Source organism: Agelaius tricolor, unplaced genomic scaffold (assembly GCF_023055355.1).
Source record: "Agelaius tricolor isolate 1412-34295 unplaced genomic scaffold, bAgeTri1.0.p SCAF_3, whole genome shotgun sequence".
In the NCBI taxonomy this organism is placed as follows: Eukaryota; Metazoa; Chordata; class Aves; order Passeriformes; family Icteridae; genus Agelaius; species Agelaius tricolor.
The window spans coordinates 39545124-39556473 of NW_027269263.1; the positions used below are offsets into that span (position 1 = coordinate 39545124).

The 11350-nt window shown below is 38.4% G+C and overlaps 1 protein-coding gene across 2 annotated transcripts in view; it reads left to right on the forward strand.

Annotated features, from left to right (window-relative positions):
• SLC38A4 (solute carrier family 38 member 4) overlaps positions 1-11066 on the forward strand; it is a 33187-nt gene extending 22121 nt beyond the window's left edge. For both annotated transcript variants that reach the window (XM_071423544.1, XM_071423543.1), the window contains exons 7-16: positions 1029-1110; positions 1202-1284; positions 1395-1453; positions 1832-2110; positions 2229-2308; positions 3400-3500; positions 4478-4602; positions 7178-7322; positions 8295-8392; positions 9786-11066. In XM_071423544.1, coding sequence (XP_071279645.1) covers positions 1029-1110; positions 1202-1284; positions 1395-1453; positions 1832-2110; positions 2229-2308; positions 3400-3500; positions 4478-4602; positions 7178-7322; positions 8295-8392; positions 9786-9887 — 1154 coding nt within the window. In that variant the 3' untranslated portion in view covers positions 9888-11066. The remainder of the gene's footprint in view (positions 1-1028; positions 1111-1201; positions 1285-1394; positions 1454-1831; positions 2111-2228; positions 2309-3399; positions 3501-4477; positions 4603-7177; positions 7323-8294; positions 8393-9785) is intronic.
• The last annotated feature ends 284 nt before the right edge of the window (positions 11067-11350 follow it).

Genomic DNA, 11350 nt, shown 5'->3' on the forward strand with positions numbered 1-11350 from the left:
CATCCTGTCAGAACTGGTGACTTACCAATCTAAACAGTAGTGATAGAGTGTACATTCATTCAACAAAGCTTTTTTCCTCTACTATCCTGGAAGAAGCCTTTTAGGAGGCTGAAGAATACCTGGTCTGAAAGCAAAAGGGAGTTTGTAATTTTTTACAGATTACTTAAGGAGAGGTAATTAAAACTTAAATTAAATGTGCTATTAGTCAATTAAATGTATGCAGGTTTTTTGGTGATTTCTCTATTGGAACTTGCTATGTTTGCAAATCTCCATCAATAGATTAATACTGTCCTGTTATAGCTACTTTGCTACACAAACAGAGGTAGTTCACATCTCTGTACTGCAAAAGACTTTTTGATTTTGTTCATGAAAGGTGTTATTCTATGGTATTCTTTTCCTTCCTCAAGCCTGGATATCACATTGGTTGAATTCAGAAATTAAGTATGCTTCCCTATTAAAGAGGAATAACTGCTCCTCTACTTCTTGTCTAGATTGGTCCATAGGTCATTAAAGACCTCTCTGTGACAATCGTAAAACAAATTTAAAAAAGCATTACGTCTGGCAGTACATTTTAAATTATAGAAGTCCATTCTTACATCAGGAATCTTGACAACTAGTTGATTTCCTTATATATAGAGAAGACACTGGAAGAAAGAAGTTGAAAGTAGAAAGGATAAGGCAGCTGAAGAGATCTAGAGGAAGTAAATCTAAGGTTACTACAGAATGGGGATGGACAGCATCCATTGGAGAAAAAAAAATCATATATAACAAAAAAGCAAAAGGAAAAATTAGTAGTCATATAAGTATGCTACAAATTCAGTAGTAACTGTATTGTATTCTAATACAGAATGCTAGATTTCATTCAGAACATGTTCATAGCAATATAAAGGCTTTATTTATTTAGTCACACTGTTATTTAAACAGAACTCATTTCTCTACTTTAGCAAAAACTTTTCTCTTTGTTTGGAACTACAGTTTTGGAAACTCAGTTCTCTAAAGGTGTTTGTTTTGTTTGGGTTTTTTTCCAGCAATGTCAAGCTACCTCTTTATTATTAAATATGAACTTCCTGAAGTCATCAGAGCATTTATGAAACTTGAGGAGAATGCTGGGTAGGTGCCTTTTCCCAGCCTGAACCTGAGATGAAAAAATTTCACTTTGATGTCAGTGATGATTATTTTTACTTTTATTCTTCCTCTTTAGAGAATGGTACCTTAATGGGAACTACCTCGTCATACTTGTAACAGTTGTGATTATTCTTCCCCTCTCCCTTCTAAAAAGCTTAGGTAAGCTTAATGCCCTGCTTAAGCTCATTTCATTAGTCCTTTTAGGATTGTGAATTTTTATGTAACTGAACTATTTTGTTCTGTTTTGTTTTGTTTTTCTTGCTGCACAGGTTATCTTGGTTATACGAGTGGGTTTTCGCTGACCTGTATGGTTTTCTTTGTCAGTGTGGTAGGTGACTGTTTGGGTATTTTGTCCAGACAAATACAGACTCTGTAAACCTTAAACACTTTTATACTTGATACCGTGACAATTTTATGTTAGAATAGCCCCTGCAAGTGAATCAAATCAACAACCTATTGCTGAATGAAGTCAGAATAAAAAAATCAGTTAAAAACCACTTGAGAATAAAAAATAAAGCAGGAAAACAGCAGAGGCAGAGTAACAATAAATACTTGCAGAAGAAGCAGAATTGGTAGCACTTGGTTTCTTGCTTCCTCTCTTTCTCAGTGTCTGTTTATACTTCTGTTGGAATACCACAGATGTGTAATCTCCTGTAAAAATGTGTAATAGTGGCGCTTTTCTGATAACATTGTCTACTTTTGGTAGGTGATCTTCAAGAAATCCCAAATACCCTGTCCTCTTCCCATCATGGACCACGGGGTTGAAAACTGGACCGCCACCAATAGCACAGTGCCAATGCACCTGGTCATGTTATCAAATGAGTCACTCAGTTCTGGTGTGAATTTCATGATGGACAACACAGCTGGGCATTTCCCAAGCCTTGAGGAGCCAAAAGATATCTCCCCGAAAAGCAGTGTAGAATACGAAGCACACAGCGACAACAGTGACAAGTGCCAGCCAAAATATTTTGTGTTCAACTCACGGGTAAGGGAGATCCTGTAGAACTTGCCTTCCACCACTTGTACCACAGCTAAACTGCTGCCTGCCAAAAGTCAGAGGTACAGCCGTGACCATTCTTACTAATGGGAGCTTTATTTTACAGACTGCCTATGCAATACCCATCCTGGCATTTGCATTCGTATGCCACCCTGAGGTGCTACCAATATACAGTGAACTCAAAGAGTAAGGTTCTTGAATTTTGTCCAATATTTCCAGTTAACCATAGATAGAGATAATCTTCTACCTGTTGTCCATTGATTGCTGGTGTGTGAACACCCACATGGTAGTGAATTATTGCTTTCCATTGTAAGCAGATTTTGGCTTTGCTTTGGTCTTATAGTCAGATATTGGTGACAGAGAACCACTGCACTGATCAATATTACTTAGTAAAGGAGGAATCTGGAAAGTCCTTCAAATGATCTGAAATAAACTGGGAAACTTGGTTGCACTGAGATAATTCTGGTTTCTAATAATACCTAAATGTGTTCTGTGTCTGTGTCAGTTGCGCTTACTCCTAAAGTTTCTTCGGATGCCATTGGTTTGGGTGTCTTAGGTAGGCTCTTCACTTAGCCTGTTTTGCTTAACAAATATCAAAAATCCAATATACTTGCTTAAAACAGCACAGAGTTAATAGCTGGGAAGGGCTAATAAAAGGCATTTGCTGAACAGCAAAAATTGCATTACAGGGGAGTGTGTTGCAAAACTTAAGGAGGCTAAGAACCATTACCTCCTGTTTCAGTAGGTTTAACCTCAGAAGACATAAAAATTCTAATATGACTTGGGAAAATGCTTGCAGGTCCTATAAGATGAAGATTTTCTTTAACCAAAGGATTTATGAAGGAAGGATGTGATCTGCAAGGGGTTCTTGAACCTGCAGAACAGCCCTATGTAGATATAAGGGTATGTTCATATAGAGTTGGCTGAAAACTCTTGTCTATTATTGTCAACAGACCTGTAATTCTCATCCCTCCATTTTTTTTTAATCTAAAATATACCTTTTGAGATTGACATTTAATAAATAGTGATATACAAAATAATGTGGCACATTTTTATGTTGCCACAGAAGAAGCACTAGAAATGCAGTTTCAACATATTTTATAAATACGTGCTGCTCTGCACAGAGTTGTAAAGCATCAAGAGCTCTGTGTAACCAATATAGTTGCTATGAAATTTCTGTCTGGTGAGGGTGTGTCAGAGAGCCAAGACCCTTCAGAGCACTTCTTGTACAAATAGAGGCTTTATAGGACTGTTACTCTCTTTCTTTTGTACTTCAGTCGCTCCCGAAAGCGGATGCAGAATGTCTCAAACATCTCCATCACTGGCATGCTTATCATGTATCTTCTGGCTGCCCTCTTTGGATATCTTACCTTCTATGGTAGGTCAAAACACTGTTCTCTGCAGAATTTTCCCTCACTTTTTAATGCAGGCGGGCTGGTTCTATCACAAAGACTCGAGTATTAATGCATTTTCTGGGGGCCTGAATCCAAGTTTAAGCAGCATTCGATTATAATACACAGTGTGTAACCTTCTGAGTGAACTGTGGGACTTGGCTAACTGTCAGGCCTCACCTGTGGAGACTCCAAGGCACCTACTGGGGGGCCAGTTTTGTTTCCCTTGACTTTGTGAACTCAGACAAGAAGCTGCTGTAAACTTGACTCTTGGCAAAGGCCAAGAATACTAAAAATAGTCCAGTGCTCAACAGTTTTACATGACACTATTAAGTGCTATCCAATCTGTCTCTGACGCCACTAGTTCAGTTTCATCTATGCTGAAAAACAGGTGCAAATCATTCTAGTGTAAAAAAAATCTGGATGAGCTAAACTAACCGATGGGCAAACAGAGTAGTCCCTCTATTAGCACACCATTTTGTGCAAACGCCACCTCTTTTTACCTTGTTAGTCCCTCCATACAGCAGAGAAGTGAATGATACAGCACACTCTGCTCCCCATCACTGAGGCAAGAGGGCTCTGCTTGAGAGCTGAGACATCTGGGTGGAGGTCAAAAGGAGCTGTTACCAGTTCAGTAACAGTTCAGTGAGTTGTTTCGTATCACAGAAATTATCTTCACTTCAGGTTGTACATCCACTTAATGATTTTCTCAAAGTCATGTCAAAGATGCTAGAGTACAAAGCATCACCTCAGAGCTGCATTACCCTCATCATCTCTGAATGATGAACTAGTATCAGTCACAGTGGGAAAATTCCTTTTTCATGTCTAGCCCATAACTTGTATCTAATGGCAGCAGCTGGGCTAAAGTTAATCTTATCTCTTATCTGGCTGCAGTACAAAGATCCTTTTAAATGTGCAAGGTACTGCTTAAATGATTTAACTCCTTTTTGTTTCCTTTTTGTAGGAGAAGTTGAAGATGAGCTTCTTCACACATACACTAAAGTGTACACATTTGACACCCTTTTGCTGTCAGTTCGCCTGGCAGTGCTGGTGGCTGTGACCCTGACCGTGCCCCTTGTCCTTTTCCCTGTAAGTAACAGAGCTGAAATCAGGGTAACCCATATTCACTGACTGAATGTGATCAGCACAGATTTTAACACTGAAGAAAAGTAAGCCTGAGCTTTTTATTTAGAGAGGTCTGTTTTCTCATTTGACCAAAGCATGGACCTTAGGCATTTAGGGTTGCAAAATTTGAAAGATTGAAATAAATCAGTCTTTATAAATATATCAGGAATTACTTGTCTGTCTCCCTGGGTCTTTCTGTACTTTATTTGTCAGAGCAGTCCTAAGTACCAAAGTCTTGGAGATAAACTGAAACTACTTATGAGATTTCCTAATACAGACACAGGCACCTACTATAGCATCCAAACTTAGGACAGACACATGAAACTCAGGTCACACTGTGCAGGACTTCCACACTGGGCTGCTGAAATACAGGGACAGAGGGCCCTTTGCTCACTTTACAGGCTTGAGTTTGTGGACAGGTGAGGAAACTAAATGCCAGAAAAAAGTATAGAAGAGCTGCACAGTCAGTTGTCCAAGAAAGTTTGGAACTTCTGTGTGCCCTTCAGTGGGAAAAACACAATAACCACAGTAGCAGGGACAGAAAGACACAGCTAAACAAATTGCTCTGCAGAGGGACTGACCCTCCTCAGGGACCAATCCCCCCAGTGGGCAGAGCTCCAGGCTCCTGAATGTATAAGACTGAGCTTCATGTCTTCCCTGAGCTGCCAGGCAGCAGAAGAGAAAATAGCTGATCCTCATAATCTGGTGTTGGGAGGCTGGTGTCTCATGAGTACAGCATGTACAAGGCCAGCATCATGCTGCAGGAGGGCTCCCAGCAAGCTGCATCACAGCACAGTGTTCCCATCTGAGTAACCAGGGGGTCCTGTTGCTCTGTTGTCCTGGATGTAACACACACTCTGCGTAGGTACTGTTTCCAGGCTTGCTGAAAAATGCCTAAGTGCAGTGATCACTGCTCAATGTTGCCTACTAAAATTAAAAAAACAGGTATATAGCACCCTGACTGACCAGTCCTTCTAGCTTGGGGAGCTCCAGTGCTCTGCCTTAAAAATCATGTTCAAACCAGTGGCTAAATGTTTAAATTATTTTTAACAAATTGATCAGTCTTCATGGGAAAACAAGCTAAGGGCATTGAAGAAACCTGTCTGTCAGGTGTAGCATTTTGTATTTTTAGATTTCTGTATAATCATTTTTATATTTGAATAGTTAGCAGTTACAAACCACAACACTGATTTTTCCATTAAAATTACTCTTGAGGAAGTATCTTTTTCTTGTAAACCAGAATATCAAAGAGCTTTACACATTCTATCAGGACAGCTATCTCAGCAGATCTTACTCCTTCAAATAAGCAGTATAATTATATGAACTACTTTTTTAAATTAATCATCCCATTTGTATTTTCTTAAAGTAGTCAGAGTCTTCTATTTAAAAAAAACGTCATTGCATTGCCAGAAAAATAAGTTAAATAGAGATCTATATACCATTAGTTACTGTAAAACTTCAGCTTGATAACTTCTTTTTAAGGACTCTATCACAAAAGGAATAATGCTCAATATGCTGACAGTAAGCTCACAGGAATGCAGGCAGAATTTTTTTTTGTGTAATAAACCTATCTTACACCAACTCAAAAACTGAACAAAACATTTTAAATTTGCCTCCCTCTTCCTAGTGTTGGTTTACATCAACCTGAAAAACATAAAATACAAAACTCATGGTGTGTTTTCAAGTGATGTACTACACTGAGAGAACCCCATATATTTATTTAATTGCCAAACTCACCTGCAAGCAGTTATATGTTACTTTAAAACAACCAAACAGAAGTGCATTTGGAGTTTTTGGAGTGTAAAAATATTTTTGTTCCATTTCTAAATACCAACTTTTAAGTTAATTTTGGTACTTGAGAATAGCATCATCTCGAGCTACCAAATGGATTTGCTTTTGGCCTTTTTTTCTACTTACCATCTTTTATGTTGTAAAAGCAAAAAAAATCCATGATGTGTGAGAAAGTCAGTGAAGCAAAAAAGAATCCTCTGCAATAGGTTTTAGGGTTATAATTTCCAAGTGGCATTGAAAAATATGCTTTACTTTTCAGCTATGTATATTTGATGATTAAGTACAACAGCTTCCTCTATCTCTCAGAAAAGTAAATGACAGAATTCTTGTGGGATTTTCATCAGGTTCAGGAATACAGCAAATCATATTTCACACATGCTCTTTTTTTGCCTGTTGATTAGTACTTATAGTGGGGACGCTCTTTGAGGATTTTTTTTGCTGATATTAGCATCTTTCAGTTGAACAGATTTCATGTCCCTGATTTTACACCCTATTTACTTGACTTTCTCCTACACTGCAAATATTTGAGTTTCTGCATTAAACTGTGAACCCAGTTCTCAAAAACCTACAGAATGAGGTTATATTATGGGAATCAAATGAGACTATATTATGGGAATCAAAGACTGAAAACTCATTTTTTCAGTCAGAATTTCTCACAACAGATGTAACTAATATAGATTTTTTTTTAACTGAAAGCAAAGATAAATTAATTGTTGTTTTACTTTCCCTGTTGTCTTTCATCTTGCAGATTCGTTCATCTATCAGTGCATTGCTGTTTCCCAAAAGGCCATTCAGCTGGATAAGACATTTTCTGATTGCAGCAGTAATTTTGGCTTTTAATGATCTGCTTGTAATTTTTGTCCCAACTATTAAAGACATTTTTGGATTTATCGGTAGGTTTCATAAATACTTTTTGTTGACTCTATTGTCCCTTCTACAACATATTTACATTCATGGACTGAAAGTCAATCTCTGTTTGAGTCTTACAGTAGAGTAATATAAACACAAATTGAATTTAAAGGGGATGTAAGGATTCCCAAACAGCTGACAGACAAAGCTATAAGCTACCCAACTTTGTTGTTACTTTGCATGAGGCACAAGGAATCCAATAATCCCGACATAAAAACTGGTAAGGAATTCCCTTTTTGACCAAAAGGGAATTTAATATATGTGGAGGAGAGGGAAATCAGCTTTGGTTTTCAAGCAACTATAGCATGAAAAAATGTATTGATTTCCAAAGTGTTGTGCTAGAAAAAGAAGAAAAGTGACACATTTCATTTGGCATTAACAGTCTCTCCCTACCACTTTCTTTTGGTCAGTTTTGGCCTCTGACCAAAGAGCTCCATGAAGAGTCTCCATGCTCTGAAGTGCTTGAGGACTCAGGGATGCAGATCCCTTGAGAAAGGTATCTCAATGGGGTTTCTGCAGCTGGTTTGCTCCTCCCTGCCTTTTATACCCAGGTCTTCATGCTGGACCCTGCTGCGCAGAGAGGAGTCGACACTTCTTAGGCACAGATCATCCACTCTATTCAACACCTGCTTTCCAGGGTCATCCTACCCTGGGAATGTCCATTTTTCCTTGCTTCACCTGACAGCACAGGCTTCAGCTGACATGCAGACATCTCCACCACAGGCAGCCAGACCACTTTTAAAAAACCCTCCCAGTAACAAGTGTCTCTTCAGGCCCCAAGCACCCAAATGAGTGTTCGGGCATCCACAGCTCTCCATGAATGTAGTCTGCAGAGAGAGCCCTTTGTACAGTTGGGCTCAGAATGGCAGCTGCCTCCCCACAGGCTCTCTCTTGCAGGTGCACCACTCTGCTTTTCTGTCAAACGGTGCAGCACTCAGCTCTGCTCTCTCTTCCAGGAGCCTCTTCTGCTACAATGTTGATTTTCATCCTCCCTGGTGCCTTCTACCTGAGAATTGTTAAGAAGGAACCCCTGAGGTCTCCTCAGAAGATTGGGGTAAGAGAACTGGGGGCAATTGCAAAAGAAAGGGTGGGAGGGTGTGTGATTTCCACTCTTCATTAACACTCAGACCATTGACTTGCAACATCTGCCACTTGCTCCTGAATGGTAGTGTCTCACTCAAAATACAGGTTGAGCAGTGGGATTCATCTGATGCTCTTCAAGACAAAGTCTTTAGAGGCCTACTGCTCCTGACTCTCACCTAAGTATTTAGGATAAAGTGTGTCTTAAACCACTAGAAAAAGAGATTTACTTAATCTGATCTAAACTCCAGTTAACACCTGCATTTGCATAAATAACACCAAGACAGTCTATAAGAAGTTGTTGGTTCATGCTAGAAGACCACTGTGGATTAATAGGAAGATTTGAGGTCAAGGTTAAGAAGGAAGTTGCACTGCAGAGATAAATAAGTAATAGCGAGCTCTCCTCTGAGACAGATCCACAGCCCTTATATGAAGGTCAATCATTTACGCACAGCATGTGTCTATGTCATGCTGGACTGCCACTGCAATGCCTTTCCTCCTGAACATCAATAACTGTCTGCAGATTTAACTATCACTGAGGAAATGTTCTTTGAAAATGCAATTAGAAAAGTTATTGATGAAATATATATGTAGGCACATAATGTAAACAGATGGGCATATATACATCTATATATATATATATATATGTTCACAAAAGTCAGGTGAGTGTAACTGATACATACTTCTAGAATAAAATAAATTTATTATGATGAAATTATTTCTACAATTTTTTTTCCAGCTGTTATTGTAGAGAGACTGTGAATATTTTTTCATGTGTCTTTGTTCACTCTTCATGTTGCTCTGTGTTAGGCATATCTAGAATTTCACATCTTGCTCTGAGATCACATACAATATTCATCTTTATTTTACAAAGACAGAGTATGGTTAAGTGTGGACAGATTATGCTAAACTAAAGCTCCACTAAAGCAAAGGGTAACTACCAGCATCTGAATCACTTGAATGTTTACAGAAACACTGTCGGATAAGAGATATGGGCTTACCTGTTTGTCTAATAAGGATTCAGCAGATTAACTCTGAAGTTGTGCTTAATTCTGGAGACTATGACCATTGACTGAAAATCTGTCATTTTTTAACCATAAAAAACAAAGCTGTTTCTTTGTTATATTTTTTTATTATTGTTCACAGTACCAAAGTGGGTTGTTTTCAGATCTCTCTTGGACTGATATTTACACAGGATGAACTCTGATTCATGTATCCCTGTACAACATAACTTGGGCTTTAGTCACATAGAATAAGGCAAACTTAGGCCATGGGTATTACAGTAATGCAGATCCAGTGAGGCAATCTATGAGCTACCGCCTCTAAGTCACTTGCTTTATTAATTAAATTTCATTTTCCAATTGCAGGCTCTAATTTTCCTCATAGTTGGCATAATCTTCATGCTTGTGAGTATGACTCTTATTGTAATGGACTGGATTTACAATCCCCCAAGTTCAAGACATCATTAACCTGTGAAGACAACCAAGTGCTTTTTATAACACAGATATTTGTATTGTGTGCTCTGAAGAACATCTGAATGGGATTGTTATTCCTAGCTAGTAACTGCAGTACTTTGAAGACAGTTTCTGGTAGGGTCACAAGAACCCAACGGAGTCTACATCATCCTTGTCAATAAGGATTGTTATTTATGCTTTAGGAACCTGAGCTTAGCATTTCTGGCCAGGTGAAATGAAAAGTGTGGTGGGAATGCTTTCTGTTTTCAAAACCAAAATAACTCTGTATATAGTCCTCAAAAATAGCTTGGTGTCACCCCTTTCAAAATCTCCTATGATGATAGTAACCTTGGGAAGGTAATGGCCAGAAAACCAGCCAGTGCCTCATTTTCAATCTGAAGGTCATGGGAGTGGCTGCCCGGGTCCAAGAGAAAGGCTATGGTTTCTGAGATGATCTGGAAGGTGATTCCTCTGCTCTGTGCCTGATAGACTGACCTGCCTATCAGAAAGACATTGGCTTTGACAAGCCAGTGGACAAAGCTGAGTGTTAGATTTGTTGCCCAGATTCATGACCCAGCTGTTGTACAGAATAAAGCTCTCTGACACAGATTCTCTGTTGGGGCTTGAAGAACAGTAGAGTATTCTCATTTTGTTTTTAAAGACGCCTGTGCTGGAAATATCAGTCATTTCTGCAGTAGGTTTTTTTTCCTTTAATTTTTAATTATTGTGTGAGCTTACATCACTGAACAAGTTGTATCCTCCATAAAAACTTGTCTTCCACTCTCACAGGAATTTAAGGAGACCACAAGGTGTGACAAAGCACCCTATCCAGTATTGTTCAGTACTTGTGTATTTGATAAATGTTCAGTGCAGGAAACTGTAATTTGCTATATATAAAAATATATGTATTTATGTACATAATTTTTTGTTTTCCTCTAGTCATAAAAATGTTATCCTGTGGTATATGATTTTTAATTTTTTTATGTGTCACTCTGTTTTCATAGCCACACACTTAATATTATTTTGAAGGAAACATATTAAATTGGTGGGTTTGTAAAAGGTCTGTTTTTATTCACCAGTGGCTGAAAGATACCTGTAGCAAGCCCTAACTGCTACCTGTGTAAAAACACATTCATATGTTTACTACTTACGTTATAATAAATTTCAAGATGTTTTCCTCTTGAGAATTCTTAATGCATGTCTTGAAGTTTTGTGTTGCCATTGTACACCACAAATTTGAATACTTGCTCAATTGCTGTACCTCATCTTGTCTATGCATACATCAGCATTTAACAACATCCTGTATGGTTAAGTCATGCAAGGGTAACAGAATTATTGACAATCTCAAGTGTATTGAGCTATACAGCTGTGCAAGACAAGAAAAAAAGCATTGCATTCCATGCTGCGTTCATGTTTAATTAACAGTCAAATCATGAATTGGGCTGTGTTGTGGTGTACTCACTACATATGCTCGCTGC